This window comes from Ctenopharyngodon idella, chromosome 14, assembly GCF_019924925.1.
Source record: "Ctenopharyngodon idella isolate HZGC_01 chromosome 14, HZGC01, whole genome shotgun sequence".
NCBI classification, from domain to species: Eukaryota; Metazoa; Chordata; class Actinopteri; order Cypriniformes; family Xenocyprididae; genus Ctenopharyngodon; species Ctenopharyngodon idella.
In genome coordinates, this window is record NC_067233.1 from 3033805 (window position 1) to 3059962 (window position 26158).

The following is a 26158-nucleotide window of genomic DNA, read 5'->3' on the forward strand; positions in this document are numbered from 1 at the left end:
CCTGAAATACAGCCCCATACCATTATCCCTTCTCCACTAAACTTAAAGCCCAAAGTATACTTCAATACTACTTTTTACGCGTACACGAGGGTCAGCGTAAGTGCAACAATGGAGGCCTACATAGACAACAAATTGTGCAAAAAGGTTTAAAAGTACCCTCATTTGTTACACCGATCTGGCATAACACTATGACCACTGACAGGTAAAGTGAATAACACTGATTATCTCTTCATCACAGCACCTGTTAGTGGGTGGGATATATTAGGCAGCAAGTGAACATTTTGTCCTCAAAGTTGAAAGGATTTGAGCGAGTTTGACAAGGGCTAAATTGTGATGGCTAGACGACTGGGTCAGAGCATCTCCAAAACTGCAGCTCTTGTGGGGTGTTCCCGGTCCGCAGTGGTCAGTATCTATCAAAAGTGGTCCAAGGAAGAAACAGTGGTGAACCGGAGACAGGGTCATGGGCGGCCAAGATGCACGTGGGGAGTGAAGGCTGGCCCATGTGGTCCGATCCAACAGACAAGCTACTGTAGCTCAAATTAATGCTGGTTCTGATAGAAAGGTGTCAGAATACACAGTGCATCACAGTTTGTTGCGTATGGGGCTACATAGCTGCAGACCAGTCAGGGTGCCCGTGCTGACCCCTGTCCACCGCCGAAAGCGCCAACAGTGGGCACGTAAGCATCAGAACTTTACCACAGAGCAATGGAGGAAGGTGGCCTGGTCTGATGAATCACATTTTCTTTTACATCATGTGGATGGCCGGGTGCGTGTGCGTCACTTACCTGGGGAACACATGGCACCAGGATGCACTATGGGAAGGCAAGCCGGCGGAGGCAGTGTGATGCTTTGGGCAATGTTCTGCTGGGAAACCTTGGGTCCTGTCATCCATGTGGATGTTACTTTGACACGTACCACCTACCTAAGCATTGTTGCAGACCATGTACACCCTTTCATGGAAACGGTATTCCCTGGTGGCTGTGGCCTCTTTCAGCAGGATAATGCTCCTGCCACAAAGCAAAAATGGTTCAGGAATGGTTTGAGGAGCACAATAACAAGTTTGAGGTGTTGACTTGGCCTCCAAATTCCCCAGATCTCAATCCAATCAAGCATCTGTGGGATGTGCTGAACAAACAAGTCCGATCCATGGAGGCCAATTCATGGAAAATGTTTTTAAATAAAGACTGAAAATGTTGTCGGAGGATTTTTGATGGTGACGTTGAAATTGTGCAACTGTGGCGTAGTTCGCTTATAGCCTAACTTTAGCTTAATTCTTCTGGTGACTGAACAATTCATCAAAGTTGTGTTCATCTGTGAAAATTATCTTGATGGACAAAATGTCCATCAATAATCCAATAAGCCTATGGAAAAATCCTATTGGGTTTTTGTTGAGGGATGCTAACTGCCCCCTAATGTAATGCAACTGATGCAATACAATAGCCTTTCTACATCAGCCAACCACACAGACCTGAAGAAAGTGCTGGTGCTGTGCTGGGCATTAGTTTCTATGGCTATATAGTGCTCTCTAGTGGCACTGATGTGGAGATGCTCTGCTCACTGAAGTTCTCAGTCTTATGCTGCAATTAGCCGAAGAGCTGAAACTTTCTTATGACCTGACTGGTCATCTTAGTAGCCTGATCAAGCAGCAGCAACAACTTAAAATTTATGCACAACACTGTCAGTGGGAAGTGACATCTTTGTTGTGTTGTCATTAATAGGTTAAAAACCACAAGATTTTCCTGAGCAGTTTTAGTTGTGTTTTACGTGCAATTACAGTTTAACATCACTGACCCCAAGCAACTTATGAGTATGTCATTTCTGCCCACATTATAAGTTCAAGCTGATGCATATGATCCAGAGCGTCATCCCCTCACCACAACTCGCGCACATCGATGATAGTTCATGACCTCCGCATTTTAGGAATTACTAGCACATTTCCAGCCCTTCACATTCTCTGTCCCTCATTGGTGAAATGATCCAGCCATTTCATCACACTTTACACAAGACTGCAGCTCTCAGCTCTTTACAGCTCTGAATCAGAAATATCTGCACTAAGACACATTTTCATTCCGGAAACTCAAAATAACTCTCACTATAGTGTTTGCATCTCTATGCTAGTTTGAACACTTTTAGCATTTTTGACTTGTCAATGTGCTCATGTCAATTAATGTGCAGTGTCCCTTTTAAAATAAACATTGTAGTATATAAACATTATATTAATCACAAATCATGGACTTACTTTATATTAAGTATCTTTAACTACTATGTACTAAAATTTTAATTAATCCTTTGATACAGTGCACTTATGGCGTATATATGTTTTACTACACTCTTAAAAAAACTGGGTTAAAAACAACCCAAGGGCTGGGTAAATACAGGACAGAACACATGTTGGTTAATTTTACCCAGCAAATTAGGTTGATTCATTTTTTCCTATAATACTGCTTCTATTTTTTTTACTTCATACATGAATTGATGTTTGTGGATTAATTTAAATCCTCTAAACTTTTTTTTAAACACTCCACGCAACCACTGGTTCCTATATTTTCGATCATATTTTATAGTATAGCATATTTTATATAGTTTTTAATACATATTGCCTACATTTAAGCTCGTTTAACAAATATTACAAGTAATACTTAAACATTTAGAAGTAATTCAAGTGTAATCGACCAGTCTTCTGTTGTCTTGTTTCCACCGTAACGGCGCTGGTTCTCGAGCCGGAGATGGCTCGCGTTCGGCGGGGGAGCTGCTAACTTCAGACCGCCGCCTGCGTTTCACTCGTAGCCGAAAAATGCTGTGACTGACTCCATAACCTATCCATAAATAATCAGTGTACAATTCTGACAACAGATTTAAACATCCTTGTTATTTAAATTCTGTATCTTTTTTAATAAAATCATACAATTTTATGCAAGGCATCAGGCGTTTCCATCACGCGAAAAGACCGACGCGACACTCATTTAGGTGACTCACATCGCGCCCCTGAACGTTGCTTTGCATAAAATTAAACGATATACAGAACAATAAGGCATTTTTAGATCAAATAAAACATACACAAACCTGTATTTTACCGAAGACATGCACCAATTTGACGGAGCTGCACTGCTCTCCCCTGAAGAGGTCGCAAAAAGCCCGCGAAAAATAACTCAACCCCTGGGTTATTACGTCTGACCCAAGATCTGGGTAACACAAAAACTACCAAAAAACTCTGAAAAATAACCCCAAACAAAAAAAAATAAAAAAAATAAATAAAATAAAATAAAAAAAAGAGCCAAAAGGCCCAGGACTTGGGTAGAAAACCCAAGATTTTTAGACTGTAATGTTCACAAACATTTTATGTAAATACAGCTGTAATTTGCCTCTGTTGTTGACCTTCATTTACCCCTTAACCCACCCTTAAAACTAACCAGACCACCAAACCTCAATAGCAGCATAAACACATTAAGTGTATCATACATAAAAAAAAAAAAATGTTTTTTTTTTAAGTAAGTACATAGTAAAGACACCTAATAGGCCTATAAAGTGGGTCCCAATTCGTTTGTTACAGTGTTTAGAAATCTTCATTAACGTTAATCCATTATTATAGTTCATGTTAGCTCAGGTCCATTAAATAATATTAACAGATATAACGTTTGATTTTAATAATGAATTAGTGGAACATTAATTAAGCATTTAAGCATGTAGGAATTTGCACAAAATGTCCATGATTTGTCATGTCCTTGCACCTCTGAAGATCTAAAATGTGAGTCATATCTTCGTATTCGTGTTAGCTGCTTCCTCTTCGGTAAGCTGTTTTCTCCCTTGCGGAGAAGGAGCGCAATGGTATAACCTGGGTTTGAAATTACCGTGTTTGGCATATCACCGCACCATCTCTGTTATGTATGCAAAAATGCTTGCCCTCCCTCGAAGTTCAACAACGCAGTGTCAACCGCTACCTCCAGTGACACTCACGCTAATGCTGTCATGGCCCAAAAAGTCTCCAGAGGCTTGAGAAAATGAAGCCGGGGAAGTTCAGCTGGTACGGATGAGTCTGATTATTCCTTTTTTTAATGGAATGATCCATGGATTTCTCAGTTCACAAACCACATTGACCTCAAGATCAAAAATGTTTCATGAAAATGTTTCATGAAGCCCATTGATGACAAATGTGCTTAGCGATGCAAATTTGGAAAAAGTCAAGTGCTACATTATATGCAGATATTATATACTGTATTAAATATATATACATATATATAAAACACATACACACATACACACAAAATTAGTGTGACCATAGGCTGCTGAGTTTTTTCAGTAGGGTAGAACCACATAGGGTGAATTCCACTAAATAGAGACTGTGGGTTGACAACACTTAAACCTCTTTTTTTTTAAGCAGCTGATGGTGTTAAGACAAGACAAGTAGTAGAAATGTAGACTCATCATGCTGATCACCTGAAATGAGTCAGTTCTCTTTCCCATGTTCATTTGAAGCACTTAAACTTGCATCTTTACAATACATAAAAATGTGCTGACATTTATATTTTTAAAAATATATTACATATGACACAAGCATAATCAAATATCTAAGGCATATATAAATTGCCATATTGTAAAGTAAAATCTCCAAATTGCCATATTGTATAAGTTAAACTTCTAACAAATTGCTTCTAGTAGGGCTTTTTTTTTTTTTTTGGTCAAGTATACCATTTTAAAATGCAAAACTTCTAATTAAACTAGCTTCGTCAAACTGCAAAAGTACATAAGGCATAATGTAAAGGTAACCAGTCGAAATGAAACTCAACAGTGTGATCAGGACCCTTACGTGAAGCAGAGGTTTTCATCAAATGAATATTTACACCTGCTGAGGGCCCAGCAATGCCTGTTCCTGAAAGGCTTCGTTTCAGTGTAATTTTGACTGTACAATATACTGATTATTAAATAGCTACTTACTAAATGATAAATAAACGTACCTGAGCTTAATTTATTTTAATCAAATGTAAAAAGAAAGAGATTGTAGAGTATGTCATGAAACTTGCTCAACAATTTAGAAAATCAGATAGCGTCCGTTATGCTGTTGATAGGACTTGATTTTGATTCTTCTCTTGTACCAGTTAGTAAGAACACTTTCAGCATAAATCTATGGGTTGCGGTTGTACATAGACTTTCATTATCAATGCATTTTTGTCAGCGCATTTATTTCCTTTTGGCTGTTTTTCATCTGATTCTTTGGTGGTTTTTAAAATTTCTTTCGTTTTTATGTAGCAACTTAGTTTTGGTGCTTTGAATGTGACCGACATGTAACTGCACAAATAAACAGATAAATACTCAAAATGTAGCATGGATGAAATCTAAACACTTCTCCTTAATAATTTTTTTAATGAAATTTTAATAGAATGTAATCACATCTGTCCTAAATATTGATAGAGACACTAAACACTGAAGGAAATTTGGTATAATTTATTATTGCTATTTATTATCTATGAGTGTAATGTATTACTCTTACATCATCTACGGGTGTAATGCATTAATTCATTACTGTAATATAATTACTTTTCAATAATTACAAAACTACATCATCTCAATAGGAATTGTGCAATCTGGAATTTTAGCAAGAGGGATTCGTTCCCCATATGGATTTCACCTCAGATTCAAGTTTGTAAACTTGAACATGCAAATTCACTGCATTGATCATAAGCTGCTTTACTTGGAAGTGACCTTAGTTAGCACTGCTTCTCGCATCACTGCATTATTGACGTGGACTCTTTGCCTGCAATCTCGCTTAAGTTATACTAACATGACTGCCTCAAGAACAAGTTTAGATGAGATCTGCACTCCACAAATGAAGGAGAAAGTTTTTAAGAAAGAGATCAAGCATCCATGTCACAGCTGGCTGTATTTCACCCTCCATTAATCTTTGAACATCTTTATGAAGCTAAGTTTTTCTTTTTTATCAGATTATTGGCAACATGCTTGTTGGTTAAGGCTATCTGGGTATCAACAACACAAGTGTTGCTTAAGGCTTACCTAGATGTTCAGTAGCATGCTTGTTGCAAGGCTTGCGATCCTATTGACAATGTGCGTTACTTATCTATTGTCAATGGCAACATGCTTGTTGCTGCCAAATACTGTGCTTCAAGGGTTAGTTCACCCAAAAATGAAAATAATGTCATTTATTACTCACCCTCATGCCGTTCCACACCCATAAGACCTTCGTTAATCTTCGGAACACAAATTGAGATATTTTTGTTGAAATCCGATGGCTCCGTGAGGCCTACATAGGGAGCAATGACATTTCCTCTCTCAAGATCCATTAATGTACTAAAAACATATTTAAATCAGTTCATGTGAGTACAGTGGTTCAATATTAATTTTATAAAGCGACTAGAATATTTTTGGTGCGCCAAAAAAACAAAATAACGACTTATTTAGTGATGGCCGATTTCAAAACACTGCTTCATGAAGCTTCGGAGCGTTATGAATCAGCGTATCGAATCATGATTCGGATCACGTGTCAAACCGCCAAACTGCTGAAATCACGTGACTTTGGCGCTCTGAACCGCTGATTCGACACGCTGATTCATAACGCTCCGAAGCTTCATGAAGCAGTGTTTTGAAGTCGGCCATCACTATATAAGTCGTTATTTTGTTTTTTTTTGGCACACCTTAAAATATTCTCATCGCTTTATAATATTAATATTGAACCACTGTACTCACATGAACTGATTTAAATATGTTTTCATTACTTTTATGGATCTTGAGAGAGGAAATGTCATTGCTCCCTATGCAGGCCTCACTGAGCTATCGGATTTCAACAAAAATATCTCAATTTGCGTTCCGAAGATTAACGAAGGTCTTACGGGTCTGGAACGGCATGAGGGTGAGTAATAAATGACAGAATTTTCATTTTTGGGTGAACTAACCCTTTAAAGTCAGGTCACCTTTGCAAGCATTCAACACGTGCGCAGTTTTGAGCAGTCTCTCGCCACGAGTTACAACCCATGTAAACATCTTTGTATTCTTTCATGCTAGAGTTGTACAAATGAGGGTACTTTCTAACTTCTTCACATCTGTTCCAATCTGTTCTGTTTATGCAGTTTTTCTTTGAATCAACGCCAATCAACGTGGATAAACTAATTACTGCAAAAAAAAAAAAATCAATGTGCATGTACAAGTGTACGAGCGTACGCTTCTGATGATGAAATTCGCGCCACGCACACCGTACACTCACCCTCGCGTACGCATACAAAGTGAACTATACTTTGCGCTTAAAGCTCATCTGGTTATTGGAAACATTCTTGTTTCTTTAAACTTTTCTGATTATTATTGCCAGCATGCTGTGTTTAACTCAGGAACATGCTTGTTGCTTAAAGCTTATCTAGTGAATTGGAAACATGCTTATGCTTAAATGCACTGCAGGTAAGTTTCGCCACTAGAGGTCTCTTATTCAAGCATTAACAAAGCTGTAGCTTGATGATCCTGTGAAGGAGTGTGGAATCATGGGAGTTGTCATCTTTGGAATCAGTCTGATGGGAGCAGAAATCATGTTCATGAATGAAGAAGCACATTGTTTTCTTGGTTTCAACAGGAGTAAAACCAACAACTGAGGATAACAAAAGCCCTGTTTCCACCTGGTATTAAGATGCGTTTTGATTGATCGGATCACAAATGGACGAGGGAGACACATTGCCGTTGACACCTGGTGTTTTAATCCGTCCCTTTTGTCCACTTTCAACCACTTCTGTCTTGATTTCTTCGAGGGGAGGGTCTATGGGAAGGTAAATGTATAGGTTTTTTCAGATCTATCAATCTAATAGGACAAAATAAGCTTGCGCAGTTTACATATGAACACGCCCATGATAACGGAAAAACACACGGAGAGCATCAGCTTTTGTTTCTGCTTTAATAGCTGCAAGACCACGCTGAACCCGGTGAGTGTGTGTTAGTAATCAGGAATGGTGAGAGATCATTGTGCTTGGTACATTTTTCATCTTCAAACCAAGCTTGGGTCTTCAGTCGACAAAGTTTAAATAGCGCACTTTCCATAACATTTACATGTTAAGTCAGTATCATAGGTCTTTTGCGCTGTTCAACCACATGAATGTTTACGAAAGTAATCTGGTTGAATGCGTTTTCGACTACCTATGGAAGTGGTTGAAAGTGGACAAGCTCAAAACATTTCACACCCTGTTTACACCTGTATTTAACGCCGTAATTACTTCAGTATCGTGACGTACTTCCAAGTGAAGAGGATATTTGAAGAGGAAATCTCCATCTCTCACCTCTAACTCACAGCAGTCTGTTGCAGGGAAGCAGTTCACATTTTGAGGAAGATCATTAAAAGACAAATTGCACGGATGAAAGGTTTACCACAAGACTAGCAATCTGCGTTACAAACAGGGTCAAATTGGATTTCAAGTTGACCTCAAGGTTTTTTAGGTTATCAGCAATATGGTTGTTGCCTAAGACTTCTGATGGTTATTGGTAACATGTTTGTGGCAGCTCAGACACACTAAGCCTAGATCAAGAACTAGTGTAAACAAGCAACTGTGGTTTACGTTTACGTTGCCTGAATCTGGGTCAAGTTGCGCTTGAACTCAGTGCAAGTCTACAGCCATGCATATCTGTACCTGCATGAGAGGAAATTATTGTCCACACCAGCAGGTGGGAGTGATCTGTATTCAGAACTCTAAAGAAACTGGAACTTGGACCGCGGATATGCAAACCATAAACAAGCAGCGCTTGATCGATGTTGATCACTTAATCTTCTCTTCCTTTCACTAGAGATGACATGTTGTTTACGGAAATATTGCATTGGAATGCTCAGAAGAACCACCCTTCGGTGTGTGCCCTCTTGACTTCGATGTTTGCTTGTTTGATCTCTTGCTTTTTCTTCTCGTGCACTGGTTGCGAAGCTGAACAGTCTGGGTAAGGGCAACATGCTTGTTGCTTAAGCTTTTTGGGTTTTGGTAACATGCCTGTTGACTTAAGCTCATTTGGGTAATTGCGTTTAAAGGGGCATGCTGCTCTTCTCAGATGATTGTAACAGAACAGCACCCCTTCGCTGCTATTCTCCTTCTGTAAGGGCCAGTCTCTGCTATTTCAGAGGGACATGCTGCTCCTTTCCAAACTATCCTATTCTTGTCTAACTTTTGCAGTATCAGAGTTTTTTTTTTTTTTTTTTTTTAAAACATTCAGATTATTCGCTGTCAGTTTGTGGTAAGGGTGGATGTCAGCATATGGTTTTGTTTGGGGGGTTTTCAGTGTGCTTTCTGCTTTTGTCCATGCTAGGCTGCATGGATGGGTAGGGAGTTCTTACCCAGAACAGAACCATACCGCCAATCCAAACTGTATGCTAAAGGTGCGTTCACGTCGCCTCGTAATTCCTGTAGTTATGAGATTCTAGCTTGTAAAAAGTAGAGCTCGTAATTACAGCCTGTAAGCTGGGAGTTTTCTGAAAGCTCCCAGATGTATCACGTGGCCGCTATACAACCTGACCGCTGTAGATTCATTTAGGCATTGATAATGGTGCCATAGAAACACATAATTCCCAGTCAAAGGACATGAACAGCTCCGAATATAACGTCACGTGTTGTCATCTGAAGATTCCGGTATATACGAGGTGGCGTGAACGCAGCATAATTGTCAATCATCTTTGCTAGCAACATTCTAACATGTTAAATCATACTAACAACAATGTTAAATCATGCTATCAACATGCTAATTCATGTTAAAACATGCTAGCAACATGTTAAATCATGTTAACAACATGCTAGCAAACATTCTAATTCATGCTAACAAATGTTAATTCAGGTTAACATGCTAGCAACATGCTAAATCATGCTAACATGTTAAATCATGTTAACAACATGCTAGCAAACATTCTAATTCATGCTAACAAATGTTAATTCATGTTAACATGTTAACAACATGCTAAATCATGCTAGCAACATGTTAATTCATGCTAAAACATGTTAACAACATGCTAAATCATGATAACAAATGTTAATTCATGTTAACATGTTAAATCATTCTAACATGCTAGCAACATGCTAAATCACACTAACAACATTAATTCATGTTAAGAATATGTTAACATGCTAGCAACATGCTAATTCATGCTAATTCATGTTAACATGTTAAAACATGCTAACAACATGTCAAATCATGTTAGTAATGTTACATCATGTTAGCAACACGTTAATTCATGCTAACAACATGTTAAAAAATGCTAAATCATGATAACTTTAATTCATACTAACATGTTAAATCTTGTTAACATGTTAATTCATGCTAACATGTTAAAACATGACATGTTAATTCATGTTAAGAATATGTTAACAACATGCTAGCAACATGCTAATTCATGCTAACATGTTAAAACATGCTAGCAACATGTCAAATCATGCTAGAAACACGTTAATTCGTGCTAACAACATGTTAAAACGTTATGAGAATGCTAATTCATGTTAGCAGCATGTTAAAACATGCTAGCAACATGCTAATTCATGCTAACAAATGCTAATTCACTTTAACGTGTTAAAATGCTAAAACATGTTAGCAACATGGTAAATCGTTAGTAACGTGTTAAAGTATGCTAAATCATGTTAGCAATATGTTAAATCATGCTAGCAACATGCTAATTCATGCTAACGAAATGTTAAAACATGCTAGCAACATGTTAAATCGTCTATCTGTTTTTCTGATAGACTTTATTTTTAACTTTAAACTTCAAACTACTTCAAAAATAAAACCTTCAAACTTCTAGCTTTTCATTTTTTTTTTTTTTTTCAGACTTTCTGGTCTGGCTTTCTCAAGCCAAATTCAAAGTTTGTCATCAAACGTTACTCATCTAGTTGTCATTAAGAACAGTATGATATCTGCATACCTTATATTGGTTCTGTTCTGTTCGGACCGAATGCAATGATTGGACAAACATTTTTTTTGGTTCTGAGACTTCCACAGAACATACATGTAGGCCTACGTTTTTTAAATATTTAGACCACTTCTATTATTGATTGCTATCAGGATGTGAAGAGAGTTTCATGAATGCTGAATGTTTGTTCATGAGTGTTCAAAGAAAAGAAAAAAAGAGTGATGAAAGGGAAAAAAAATATTTCAAATATCAGTAATGTCATTATTGTGATGAGTCATTAATTTGAAAATTCTAAGTTTCTAATGACAGCTTGTGAGGGTGGAGCTTATATTAATTATTATTACATCATCAGTGGGTTTCCCTCAGCAAGGCTACAAGATACTATTATTACACAAGCCCACCTCTTCCGGATTTGAATTGCAATGTGAAAACACCCAGCCTCGTTAGTTTCTCAGATCTCTAATGTATAAATATCTGTGCTATGACCTTTTTTGTTCTAATGTAAACAGCGTCAATTTGTCCGCACCACACAGACTGTCTACAGAAACCACTGACACCCACGTGAATTGTCAGTTTAATGAAATAAATTTCCACATGTCAAGAGACAAATACATATCCAAATCTAGTTCACACATAAACTGTCATTATTTACTCAACCTCAATTTTTTTCTAAAAAATTTTTTGTGTGATTTACATATTCTGGCCACTGATTTTCAATGAAATACCGTTAACCTACATCTGCTCTTTGAAGTTTGATGAAACTCTCATGGTGCTTTACAAACACACTTGAAATTTTTCTGTGAATTACAAACTGTGAATATTCAGGCCACTTTTTTTCAGTAAAATACCATTAACCTAAATTTTTTAATGTAGGCCTTGATGAAACTCTCATGGTGCTTTAATTTCAAAAGCAGATGCTGTTGAAATTAAGCTGATTACAATAAGCCAGTTCACATTTGAACACCCGTTACATGACCATGTTACACAAATTAATATAGCAACATAAAACTGACTATTGTAACATAATGAAATGAACCTTTTCACAAACAATATTGCATATTCCCACCCAGTTCGGCATATTTTTCCTCTGTGGGCAGTATAACATTCTTAATGAAACCCCAGTATTTTCCCCTTGAACCAATTTAGAAACTTGACATACATCACGGATATAATTTAGGTGTGAGCACATGTGGCATTAGTTTCCTGTTTTAAAACGTATATAAGGGTTAGAGTGCAGAATGAGATCATTATCTCTAGAAAGCATCCTTGTGAACAAGAACATGAAACTGCTAATTCTTCTCGTCACACTGCTTGTTCAAACTAACCCTAGTTTGAGCATGCCTACCCCAGACCTTGAACTGATCTTCAGTGAAATTCTGCAAAGCCTTGAAGAACTGAAAGCAGTTAGTCAGCATGATCTCAAGGTAAGTCAATTATTTTTGCATAACGACAAAGGTGATTTTACCATATTTATCATACTTGCTTTAGCTCAGCTAAAAATAGTTAAAACGCCAAGCGTGAAGAGAGAAGTATTTGTCTTTATAGCTTATGCTCTTTATAAGCAGATTTGTATCGTAACATCAGTTGCAGTCATATCAACTAACTTACTTTATGTCAATTTCTAGCCATTTAATCATTCAGTACAAATCCAAATACCTCACGACATCGAGAACGCAGTAAGTATTTTGTCATTCCCTCTGTATTGCAGAACATTGAAACAAATGCTTTACATGTAATAATAATAATAATATGCATAAATTTGTTTTTATGGGGATTTTTTCCACCCACAGTGTGAGTGTGAGGCAGCATTTGTTCAACACCTGAAAGCTGCTCTAAAGTCAGTTAATGGAGTATTACACGTGAATGAAACTGAAGATACCAAGGATCTAATTGAGAACATTTTAGACAACCTAAACAGTCCTCATGTGCATAATAAGATCAAGGTAAGACATCTGCTTTAAATTACTTGCATCATCCATTGGGTTATTAATGTTTAACCCTGCAAAATGCATGAAAGATTAGGTCAGTTAAAAGGCCCATGTTTTTTTGTTAAACATTCTCATGGCATTTTAACATCTCAGTTCAATTACAGAATTAATTCTGGGTCTCAAAGACAACGCAGTATAGAAAGAGCTGCTTTATCACGTAAAATAACGCAATGCATTTATTATTTTCTTTTGCTTTTTTTCCCCAGAAGTCAAATGGCAGCTGTACCTTCACAAAACATGTGATAAAACATACAGCACTCTCAAATGTCTTTAAGAAGAATGCCGAATTCATCCAAAACTGGAATTCACACTGCCGAAGAGAAACTAAACCGAAGAGAAACTAAACGGACGTCCTGTTATGGAGATGGGAATATTTATTCAAAAAATTTCACTGTAATTATTTATTTATTTATTGGGCTATTTATTTATTTATCTTGATTGTTAAATGATGTAAGCGACAAAGTGTATCAAGTTTGATCCTGGGAAGAAAAAATACTATACTTTATTCTTTAAAGTTCTTACTTGTATTGTAACAATACAAAAATCGTGTTAAAATATGGTCCATGTTTTTTATGCTGAATGCAATAAAAAGAAAATTTTTTAAGCTAAACTCTTTCTGTTGCTTCATTCTTGTTTTTGTGTTGATTCTTAATGTGCAGTAAAAATCATGCACATTGAGTTGCATATAATATTTATAGGCCCCTCAACAATTGCTGCAGTGGTGCTGTCGTAAATTAAACTTCACTCACTCGTAACCGACCCAGTATTGTTCATCTTCTCTTGGTTTTACTGATGGGATGCGGTGCATCTTGAAAGAGGCTGTGTGTACAATATTGAGTCTGATGGATGGAAACAGACAGTCCCGCAGCTGCCGGCAGTGTCCTGACGAGATGGAACATCCCTAACAACACAAGAATGGAATATTCAGGAGACAAGTGACTAAGAACATCCAGCTTCCGAAGTGTGTTTCAAAACCATTGTGTTTCCTCAGTCTTACGAAGACTTCAGGATATATCAGTTCATGACTCTTTCCACCAAGGTACACTTCTGTGTCCCTTTAGGATTTTTGGTAACATTTACAATAAGGTTTATTTGATAACATTAGTTAACATTAAAGGGATATTTCACCCCAAGGGTGTAGTTTTGGTTTGAACATTGGGGTGGTTGAAGTGTGAACCGTTTTAGCGGGGTCCCTGAGCATGATCCCTCGTGAGATTTATTTGTTTTTGCAAAATAGTCTTTTGTGTGGTATCATCCATACATGCAAAGTTGGTTGATAGCATAACTGCAATAAAGTAATAGCCTAGTTCACAATTACACCTAAAACCTTATCAGTTTGACAGAATTTTCTAAATCAAAGTGCCATGGAAGGACAAACTAAATTTACCTACATTTTTCTTATACTGAAAAGTATCATAGTTCTTGCAATTGTTTAACTATTTGTTGCAATAAGGGTATAATTACAGGTAAAGCCCGGGATACACTAGCAGTCCTATAAGATCATTACAAATCACACTGTGCGACATGGATCTATTAAACTTGGGTACGACATGCATGTAGACTGTACGATGATGACACCTGTTGACTCGTAGGCTACGATGCAAGTTTCTATAGAAGAATAAAACGTCATCAGCGTGCGCGAGTGGTTAACAAAAAGACAATGATGAATCACACTTTGGCAGTTGTAGTTTTTATATGTGCTGAAAATAAAAACGAAGCGGCGAAAGTAGACGGGAAAAGAGCTTGATGTAAGCAGTTTTAAGTTTTAGCGCCACGTCACGTTGATTTCATGTCACATTTTTATTGGCTGGTCAGTAGACGTAGGTCGTAGCAGCAAACACACCCTGCGATGATCATGCTGAATTTCTGACACTGTCAGAAAATGATCGTAGGCTATCTTTGGTCGCAAGACCGGGAAAACGGCCATCTTTGAACCTCTCTCGCTGTAAGACATAGGACCACCGATTAAGAGCCATGATCACAGAAATCGCCACGATTGTTTCACGATGGCAATCTTTCGTCTGGGACAGACAAAAATCGTGCAGTGTATCCCGGGCTTTAGGCCAATGTTAACTTTGTCATGGAAAACAGCAAACTACACATTTAGAACAATATATATTCTAAAACCCAGCAATTGGGTTGTTTTAACCCAGCGGTTGGGTTAAATGTTTGCCCAACATGCTGGGTAGTTTTATTTAACTCAATTATTGTTTAAAAATGACTATATGGCTGACTTAAAGTGAACCCAATGAACGCTGGGTTTGTCCATTATAAATTCTACAAGTTAGTCAAAATTTACCACAATAAATACAATAGAACGTGATAAATTCTAGTAAAGATGGTCATGAGTAGCTTAAAAAGCTTTCTAATTTATGCATTGGTGCAGGAATGGTGTTTTCTCCTCTTTTCATCAGTCTTTTAGTTTATGTGGCTGTTTTTGACCAAGCTTGACTTTCTCCCTAGCATTTTAAATTGGTACATTCTCAATAGAATTCAAATGGGTTGCACATTTTATCATCAGCATCACGATAGGAGCGGCTTGAACAAATCGTATCACACTTTTAGATGAACAATTGTGGGGCACCAATCATTTACTAATACATTAATACAATAAAGTTGTATCTGTTAATATTATGTAAAGGACCCGAGCTAACACAATGAACAGCTGCATTTTTATTAACTAATGCTAACAAAGATAAATAAATACTGTAACGTGTATTAGTTAAGGCATTAGCTAACGTTAACTAATGTAGTGACGTCACGCCCACGGACCGTTAACTGGAAACACTTCAGGATTTTCAAAGTCGTCATCTGGTTGGTTGAATTCTACAGGATATCCAGGAGACGTGTGTCGCGTTCTTTAATGGCCCGCCTGGAAACAAATGCCGTGACGCCAAACCCCCTCATGGAAGAAGAAAGCCATCATGTTAACAACTGTGACAATGAGCGTTTTCCAGGATCAGCTAAACGCTGGATTTTAAGTATGTGAAGTTCGCGGCTCCATTGTTGCAGTAAACTTGCACAACGTTCTTAAATGAATAATTTATTAGATGCACGCCAGTCTGTTATTGTACAGACATCAACTTTTCAAGCATTTTCATTCCCCTAAACATGACGCGGAACAAAACTAACTGTGATTGGTTGCGTTACATGTCAGACAAACGTTCTCTTGAGCAGTCCTTGGCCAATGAAAGCTGCGACCATCTGCCATCAGTCTGAAGGTCTGGCAGTGTTGCCAAGTCCGCGGGTTTCCTTGCGGAATTGGGCTACTTTTACACCGTTGCCGCGGGTTGATTTTCGTGTCCGCGGGTTGAAGTGACCCCACATAACGTGATATTTAGCCTCTGGAATGCGAATTTTACTAGGGGAACCCCGCCAAAAATGTGGATTTTTCCCCCCGGAACGCGATTTTTATCGAGGGAAGCCCCCATGAAACGCGATTGGGCTAGTTTAGAGCAGCAATGGGCGTGTTTTGTTATGTAAACCTGGCAACGCTGAGGTCTGGCTTAACTAATGGAAGCTTAATGTAAAGTGTTTGATTAGATGCACAAATCCTTTCTGAACTATTAGATATGTTTAAAAAAATACTAACAAAAACTTAATGTTAAGAAGCTAGTTATAAACATCTGTATAATGTCTTACAATAAAGTCCCATTAGTTAAGTAAGGCATAACTGATGACGGACCGTTGAATTTTTCTAGAAAATAATGCACACCAGTGGCGGTAATGCGTCAATTATTCCGCTACGGTTACCACACCTCAAGACACTGTTCCGATGTTTCATTTCAAGACATTCGTCAGTTTTTGTCCTTAAAACCCTCATGTGTGTGGGACTAATTTCTTACGCATCTCATCCCAAGCCTCCGTGGCTAATTCCAAAACGTCATTTCAGAACTAGTAACAGAGGCTTGATCCATTCATAGCAGATTAATGCCATTATTAACACAACTGAGAGAGAGAGAGAATAAGCAGCATATGCGTCTTGCACAGCAGCTGTCTCTACTAATAGCGAAACTATTAGTTTATCTACCTCAAGAACCGCACTGTTATTATCAGTGGTGAGTCATGTAGCCTATCTTTTAAGTCGCTAAACTATTTGACTGATTAATTCATCAGAGCAACGCTGACATTTCTGTGCGAGAGTGTGTCCGCAGCTCTGTAGTAGCCTATAACATTAGTTAAAGGGTTAGTTCACCCAAAAATGAAAATAATGTCATTAATTACTCACCCTCATGCCGTTCCACACCCGTAAGACCTTCGTTAATCTTCGGAACACAAATTAAGATATTTTTGATGAAATCTGATGGCTCAGTGAGGCCTGCATAGCCAGCAATGACATTTCCTCTCTCAAGATCCATTAATGTACTAAAAACATATTTAAATCAGTTCATGTGAGTACAGTGGTTCAATATTAATATTATAAAGCGATGAGAATATTTTTGGTGCGCCAAAAAAACAAAATAACGACTTATATAGTGATGGCCGATTTCAAAACACTGCTTCAGAGCATTATGAATCAGCGTTATGAATCATGATCAAACCGCCAAACTGCTGAAATCACATGACTTTGGCGCTCCGACACGCTGATTCATAACGCTCCGAAGCTTCATGAAGCAGTGTTTTGAAACGGCCATCACTATATAAGCCGTTATTTTGTTTTTTTGGCGCACCAAAAATATTCTCGTCGCTTTATAATATTAATATTGAACCACTGTACTCACATGAACTGATTTAAATATGTTTTTAGTACATTAATGGATCTTGAGAGAGGAAATGTCATTGCTGGCTATGCAGGCCTCACTGAGCCATCGGATTTCAGCAAAAATATCTTAATTTGCGTTCTGAAGATTAACGAAGGTGTTGAACGGCATGAGGGCGAGTAATTAATGACATTATTTTCATTTTTTAGTTAATAAAAACATAGCTGTTCATTGTTAGTTCATGTTAGCTCAGGTCCATTAAATAATATTAACAGATAAAACTTTTGATTTTAATAATGTGTTAGTAAATGTTGAAATTACCATCGACTAAGATTAATACATGCTGTAGAAGTATTGTTCATTCTTAGTTCATGTTAACTAATGAAACTTTATTGTAAAGTGTTACCACTTTACTTTTTACCATAGTTTATGTAGATACTTTGACTTTCTGTGGTTGATGGATAACATTTCCTGAAGGCTGTGCACCTCCTTACATAGATTTTCTTCACATTTGCTAAAACATTGAGTCTTTTGACCTTATTTCATGCCCTATCTGTGAAACCTTTAGTGATTCATCTAACATTATGTAGACTTAAACAGTACAGGCACCTTATCTGGACTCTGTCCACATCCACAAAGGGAGCCATCAGCTGCACTGCAATTACTTTATTTATAAACTCCATCTGGTTAAAACTGGACTAGTCAGAGACATGGACAAGACAGGAAGCACTCACGCAACACAATGCATACATATGCTTGTTTTTTGTGGGTGTTATTGCAACACTGAGAAGCTTTCTATAGAAAATCCATCCATTTCACAACTTAGCTGGTCACTTTCCTGTTTTGGGTTTCTGTGACATCCAGTCACGGTTGTGAATTCAGGTCTATCATGCATCACAGAACAGATATTTTATTTCTTAGTAGTTGGTACAGTCAAAAACGTACTAAAACATTTGATAAGATGCTATCTTGACAGTCATGTCAGTATTGCAAGGAGGAGTGTGGGGAAGAGATTTCTTGTATACAAAAATGCTTTACAAGTTCTCTATGAATACTATTGTAGTTGTAATTAATTCATTGTTACTTACCATCACAGATGAACACTTTTTGTCCAACTTTCTGTTGACCGCATTGCATCGGTATTTATAGAAGGTCCTCATATGCTTTATCAAATAAAATCCCAAGGCAAGAAATCATCAGACTTTCAGTTGATGATAATGACAAGTGATTGCAAATGAGTCATGAAGGACTACATAACTATACTTAGATTTGTTGCTTGAGATAAATAATTATGTGTAACAAAGATGACTGAAGGAATTCATACCAGTCAGACAATGATTTTAAAAGAAACTCCAAGAGCAGCTGGAGGTTGTGTAAGCTCTCATCCGAGGACGGATCGTCTCCTTTGAAGCTGTGATTTATGGGCTGCTGGTGGCCGAATCTAAACTCACAGATCACTGTGTCTTTGATGATTTTTCAAGTGTCCACATTCATCACGCAGACCTGAGAAACCAGTAGCCATGTCTGCATTGATCTAGATCTGATCCTGAAACAGGCTGACCTTAATCAGGAAAGAGCTGGAGAAGGAAATGATCAGAAAAAGTGTCAGCACACCTTATATGGCAACCAACCCAACCATATACACTGATCAGGCATAACATTATGACCCCTGACAGGTGAAGTCACGGCATCACGGCTCCTGTTAGTGGGTGGATATATTAGGCAGCAAGTGAACATTTTGTCCTCAAAGTTGATGTGTTAAAAGGATTTGAGCGAGTTTGACAAGGGCCAAATTGTGATGGCTAGACTTGTGGGGTGTTCCCGGTCTGCAGTGGTCAGTATCTATCAAAAGTACTCTAAGGATTGAACAGTGGTGAACCGGCGACAGGGTCATGGGCGGCCAAGACTCAGCAAAGTCTGGCCCGTGTGGTCCGATCCAACAGACAAGCTACTGTAGCTCAAATTGCTCAAGAAGTTAATGCTGGTTCTGATAGAAAGGTGTCGCACCTATGGGGCTGAGTAGCCGCACACCAGTCAGGGTGCCCATGCTGATGGATCCCTTCCAGGTTTCAGCGATTGACCTGATTATAAAAGCAATATAACAAATGATATTTAAGCATATTTAAGCGGGATCAATAACTATAATTATGCATTTGTGCTTAGAAAAAATACAATTGATTGGCTGTTATATCACTGTGGGAATGTGGCATCAAAAACACATTGTCACAATAAAAGGAAAAAAAGTAACTTTTAAGAAAAAGGATATTTATTGGTAGAGAGAATGTATGAATTGCTGCAGGCAAAAGATGCTCGTTCAAAGCATCGCAAGATTAACCAAGTTGTTGCACAGACAACACACTGAGGAAAGAGACCACTTTATAGTCCATTATAGATTTAATGTCTTTTCTGTTCACAGTTATGTCGCTGTAATATAACAGTTAAGCAGCATTGATCTGTTGCATGCTGTGGATGATGATTCAAGTTGATGACAGCGATGAGGTCAGTCTATGTACTCATGATTTCTGCTGCATCACACCTACCAACACGATATCATCGTCATCGTCATCATCACAAATATTACTCTCACACAGTTTCACTAAACTGTAGGTTTGAGCAAATCTTAGGAGCAGACCCACATATTTACAGTGGAAATGACAGAGACATTACATAAAATACTCACATATGACTTTTTATCCTGCTAGTAGCTACTTTTCACACCCTCCTCTTGCCAGTGTGTTTATACACAATTCTTAAAACATGTTGATCATTTGTGAGAATTTTACTGTTATAAGATGTGAAAAAAAGATATTTATTTTGTGTGGAAATTTGATGTCTAGTATACAGGACATTTGGACAGTATTTGAGAATACAGTGTCCATACTGCATTACATTCACTCTAAAAAATGCTGGGTTAAAAAAATAACCCAAGTTGGGTTAAATAATTGACCCATTGTTTAAACATTACTGTATTGTGTCAAATGAACCCAAAATAGGTTGGAAATGAACATTTATTAATATGTTTAATAAGTGAACATTTATTAATGGGTTTAATTAATAATAATGAAATAATAAGCATGTATTAAATTGCTTATTAATAAATGTTCATCTTTTGATTATTATTGTTGCCTCTAGTAGTCTGATTTTTATTTTCCAACCTATTTTGGGTTCATTTTAAGCCAGACATTTTTAAACAATAGTTGGGTTAAATAAAACTACCCAGCACATTGGACCAACATTTAACCCAACCGCTGGGTTAAAACAACCCAATCCCTGGGTTTGTCCATATTTAACCCAACTTGGGTTGTTTTCAACCCAGCATTTTTAGAGTGTAAAAATAATAATAATAATACAATGCAATAATATGACTAAAAATAACAGTGTGTAAGCTGTTCTAGGAAATAATCAATATTAAATGAGTTGTTCTTCAGTAAGACTCACTTATTCATATGATGGCACTTTACAGTAACAAATGACTAATTAGGGGATTAAACATGCAGTATTAATCATTTTATTAATATTTTATCTGATAAACCCATTAGTTGAACATTTTACATGCATGAAATGCGCACTGTGCTGTCTTTTAATCTTGCAAAACTGGCAAAAAGATAATTAAATATGCAGCAGTTAACATTTTTAATAATGAAGCACTGTTTGTTTGTAAAGAACTGAACAATAACATCGCTGGATATCATAAATAAGAGCCTAATAAATGTAAAAGCATGTAAGAAACACATTTGCTTAGTGTGTAAGACTCCCCAATAGGTGGCCTCATAGACTTGATTTAGGTTATAACATCTGGCAAACCAAATATGTGAGTTTTGCAACACATCTCCTTAATTCAGGTAGGCTGTCTCCTTATTTTCGGTGTTAGGTGAACATTAGTAGTAAAAAAAAAAAAAACCTGCTGAATGCAGGTAAATAAATAAATTAGCAATTCATTCACACAGAAGCACACTGAAGTGGAAAACTATACCAACGATAAAGAAACGTAGTCATGTAATTAATCGCCTGACCATAAAATAAAGATTTAATTAAGATGAACGGATCATGAATAATAATAGGATCGTAATTTTAGAGGGCATCGCGTGCACGTGCACAGAGTGTGCACACACTGTGTGTGACTCACAATGTTTTGCTTTCCTTCAGCATCGACTCTAAAACTGGACGACCTACTGTTAAGAGTAATTTCTCAAGCCCCTCGGGCTCGGACACGACACATCTCGGTGTTAAGTCTATTTGTCATGTCACTCGGTGTGCAATCTCGCCACGCGCGCGCAGCAAGCAAACGACGCGCATTCGTCGCGTGGAGCTCGTGCTGCTCTGGCATCCTGATGGAATAACACCTGATCTTCGACAGGATGAAGGTGCGCTGCAGTCAAGTTTTCCTTCTAGTTCATTTAAATGAATCATTCTCTACGGACAAGACGGTTCAAAGTGCAAACTGTGCAACATAACTCGGATAAATGCACAAAAGAAGCTCTTCGGTATTACCTAACAGGTGAGGATAAGTTTTTTTTCTTAATCATTATAGAGAATTCAGCAGCTGTTTTGTGTATGTGTTCTCTTTAATATTAGTTTTGTCCATTTGTTTGACTAACAGAACTGCAGGAACAGGTTATTGCTCACTGGAATCTAAAACGTCCTCTTGTTGCAAAAGGACTCCTACCACAAATATATAAGGGAAGGCTAAAAACTTAAGTAATTAGTTGAACTTATCTGAACAGTTTCGATGGATGCAGGATCACTGATATGCTACAATGATATTATGATCAACTGAACTGAACCCGAAGGACTTTATTGACCACTCTCCACTTTTTATGCAATGGAACATGAACTGGAAATATTAACTTTGGTATGAAAATGTCTTAAGAAGAACCCACGGTCAACATTACCTGACATGTGACAGGTCTGACGGACTCTAAGATGAAGTGTTTGAACACTTGCATTGATCTTTAATGCACAGCATTATGGCAGTGATGGATTTGAACTTCACAACAGTAATTGATAGCGGTTTCATGGAAAGCGACCGGTCCTCACGGGTCCTGACCGGTTGCTTTCTTTCCGTTCTAATCCTTTCCACTCTATTCGGGAACACACTGGTTTGTGCAGCTGTCACAAAATTCCGCCACCTGCGCTCTAAAGTCACAAACTTTTTTGTCATCTCGCTGGCGGTGTCAGACCTGCTGGTGGCCATCCTGGTCATGCCCTGGAAGGCTGTGACAGAGGTAGCCGGCTTCTGGCCGTTCGGTGCTTTCTGTGACATTTGGGTGGCTTTCGATATCATGTGCTCCACAGCTTCCATCCTGAACCTCTGCGTTATCAGCGTGGACCGATACTGGGCCATTTCCAGCCCGTTCCGCTACGAGAGGAAGATGACTCCCAGGGTGGCCTTTGTGATGATCAGCATGGCTTGGACGCTGTCTGTGCTCATCTCCTTCATCCCAGTGCAGCTCAAATGGCACAAGGCTCAGCCAGCGAGCTTCTCCGAGGTCAACGCGTCTCACAGGGCTCTGCTGACGGACAACTGCGACTCCAGCCTCAACCGGACGTACGCCATTTCCTCATCGCTCATCAGCTTCTACATTCCCGTCGCCATCATGATTGTAACGTACACTCAGATTTACAGAATCGCCCAGAAGCAGATCCGAAGGATCTCGGCTTTGGAAAGGGCTGCGGAAAATGCCAAGATCCGCCATGACAGCATGGGCAGCAACTCCAACGTGGACTCCGAAAGCTCCTTCAAACTGTCGTTCAAAAGGGAGACGAAAGTCTTAAAAACATTGTCCGTCATAATGGGGGTTTTTGTGTGCTGCTGGTTGCCATTCTTCATCCTGAACTGCATGGTGCCATTTTGCAAGCGCACTTCGACTGGTCTCCCCTGCATCAGTCCAACAACATTTGATGTTTTCGTCTGGTTCGGATGGGCCAATTCTTCTCTCAACCCCATCATATACGCCTTCAATGCCGACTTTCGCCGAGCTTTTGCCATCCTTTTGGGGTGCCAGAGACTCTGTCCAGGAACCAACAGCATGGAGACACCGAGCCTGAACAAGAACTGAAAAGCAATGCTCAGTGTGTGAGCCCATGTCACACCATTCCTTTGCCAAGGAAATGGATTTGGGATTAAGACTCTGGGAAGAGAGCCCTCCTGCTGCGCTGGAGAGCAGGGAAAGCGGTTGCGACGTCCCTTAAGCAAGGCTAATCTCTATAAAAAGCTATGCTTTCCCGAAGAATGACGCAAAGGTGGTCTGTGTTCCCAGTGTCTATTTCAGACGACAGATTATTGAATCCACAAGTGACTTGCAGAAATTAGAGAAGCGATATTTTGTCAAAAGAAATATAGATGTTTCTTTGAATGTTTTTCAGAGGTTGAATTTGAAAGAAACTGTACAGCAATACTGTTTGTGCTGGGCAAAACTGCAATACACTTGTGTATTTACTGCAAATGAGTGGATCATTCCATTAATATCTGAATTATCGCTGAATAAATGACCATTTCAGGCATTTCCAATAAAATTCAGTGTAATCTGAATCTAATACATCACTGCTTGATAAACATCTATCTCATCCTCTCCACTCTCATTACATTTCCTTTACATCTTGCCTTATTCATGAGACTTCACATTTTTTTCCAAAACAAGAGGGCAGATGGTCAATCATGAGATGGCCATCCCATTATTGCCATAATGAACATGTATATTGTTCTGTGGTACTTGTTCTCTTCAGAGCCTCTGATTCATTATTAAACTGTGAAAGCTAAACACTACGACTGGCAGAACAGATGGCCATAAAATAAAAATGCAGATGTGGCCGTGCGCTCAGTTACGGTCATCAAGTAATAGATACGTTATTGTTGAGATTGTAATTATGTTCTGAAAGCGTATGGGGCCTTTAGTACAAAATAACACTGGATTGTTATCTGTCTGTGGATGTGATGCAATGTGCCATGTGATAATGTAGAAAATGAGAACATCTGCGGCAAACTGAATGTAATTAATTGTGATGAGTCTAACTATGTGGTTAACAGATATTTTCATGCTTTCGCAACATAATTTGGTGCTGATACCTGTATTTCACAGTACTACAGTTATTGTTGTGGTGTTTAGAGAAATACACTGATTCAGTCGTTTAGCATTACCATGTTGAAGTAGAATTATAGTTAACTAAGAATTGACAACTGATGAGAAAGTACATATGTAACGCAACCATTAAGTTAATTTCATTGGCTTTTGGTCAATTAAATGTGTTCATTCTTTCTTTGCGAGCATTGTGTTTGTATGTGCAAAGCATGATCAGCTTCTAAAAAATTCTTACAGTTGCGTTTCATAATTCCTCAGCACTCAATCTCTTATTTTTCACTTGATGAAACTCGAATGGGAAGCAATAACAGACAGCAGGAACCGTGGCTCTCAACCTCTTAAACTTTCATTGGTTACCGTCAAGTGCTTTTTGACACTGTGCAAAGCTGGCATAAATAGAGATAATAAGCTCAGAGGAACTGGGGAGTCAAATTGTTTTTGTTTGCCAGCCTCCATGAATGTGTAAGAGTCAAGCTTTCACAGCGGGGCCCTCAAAGCTGACATTCCCACTCAGCCTCAAATACAACTCTCTCATATCAGACACAATAGGAAGCATATTGGATGAGTTATTAAACAGTAGACGCTGTGCTTAAGATCCAGAAACAGCAGTGCATGAGTCATCACTGTCATTTGTTGCTATACGCTGAGTTGTGTTTGGTCTACGTCGGCCGACAGGAAACAGCAGGGCCACCGTGTAATTAGTGTAATGAAGAGCATTAGTATTGTGTAGCATACTTGTGCATACTTAATGGACAGGTACCATAGGAGTGTATATTGAGTTTACCAGCCCCTTGGAAATACAGTCACACACTGATGTAGAACTATTTACGTAATTTAACCTGTAAATTTAGTTTGGTCAGCATAACGTACACTCTAAAAAATGAACCCAAGTTGGTTTGAAAATGGACAAACCCAACAATTAGGTTGTTTTAACCCATTAAATGTTTTACCCAACCTGCTGCGTAGTTTTATTTAACTCAACTATTGTTTAAAAATTACTGTATTGCTTGCTTAAAATGAGCCCAAAATATGTTGGAAATAAACATTTTAATAAATGAACATTTATTAATAAGTTCAATGAATAATAATGAATGCAATACAATACAATGAACATTTATTAAATTGCTTATTAATAAATGCTCACCTTTTGATTATTATTGTTGCCTCTAGTAATTATTTGTCCAACCTATTTTGGGTTCATTTTAAGCCAGCCATGTAGTCATTTTTAAACAATAGTTGGGTTAATAAAACTGCCCAGCACGTTGGGCAAACATTTAACCCAATCGCTGGGTTTGTCCATTTTCAACCCAACTTAACCCAGCATTTTTTGTGTAATGTATTTACATTGATTCAGGAATGTTAATATTGATTAATATAACTTAACTTAATTAATTTTAAATAGATGTTACCACATGAAGCACATTAATTCACGTTGATTTAGGAATATATAAAAAAACAAATAACAATAAATAGTAAAATAATGCTTTTGACATGAATAAAATCAGTTAATTGAGATCACATGTGCATAAATTTGAA

The 26158-nt window shown here is 38.0% G+C and overlaps 1 protein-coding gene and 2 long non-coding RNA genes across 3 annotated transcripts; 2 read left to right on the forward strand and 1 right to left on the reverse strand.

The window, feature by feature from the left end:
• The first annotated feature begins 11483 nt into the window (after positions 1-11483).
• On the forward strand, positions 11484-13453 carry LOC127494265 (uncharacterized). Its single transcript, XR_007924834.1, has 4 exons — positions 11484-12279; positions 12481-12531; positions 12646-12798; positions 13050-13453. It is a non-coding gene; the product is annotated as an uncharacterized LOC127494265 (long non-coding RNA).
• Positions 13454-13594: 141 nt separating this feature from the next.
• LOC127494266 (uncharacterized) lies at positions 13595-19090 on the reverse strand. Its single transcript, XR_007924835.1, has 3 exons — positions 18868-19090; positions 18632-18706; positions 13595-13744 (listed from the first exon to the last, which is right to left on the reverse strand). It is a non-coding gene; the product is annotated as an uncharacterized LOC127494266 (long non-coding RNA).
• Positions 19091-19869: 779 nt separating this feature from the next.
• Positions 19870-24798, forward strand: drd1a (dopamine receptor D1a). Its single transcript, XM_051861077.1, has 2 exons — positions 19870-22041; positions 22144-24798. Exon 2 carries the CDS (start codon positions 22499-22501, stop codon positions 23600-23602), a length of 1104 nt encoding a protein of 367 aa, XP_051717037.1. The 5' UTR covers positions 19870-22041; positions 22144-22498; the 3' UTR covers positions 23603-24798.
• Positions 24799-26158: the final 1360 nt, after the last annotated feature.

What these genes read in the sequence shown, in the direction of transcription:
- drd1a (XM_051861077.1), top strand. Translation starts at nt 22,499, where the DNA reads ATGCACAGCATTATGGCAGTGATGGATTTGAACTTCACAACAGTAATT.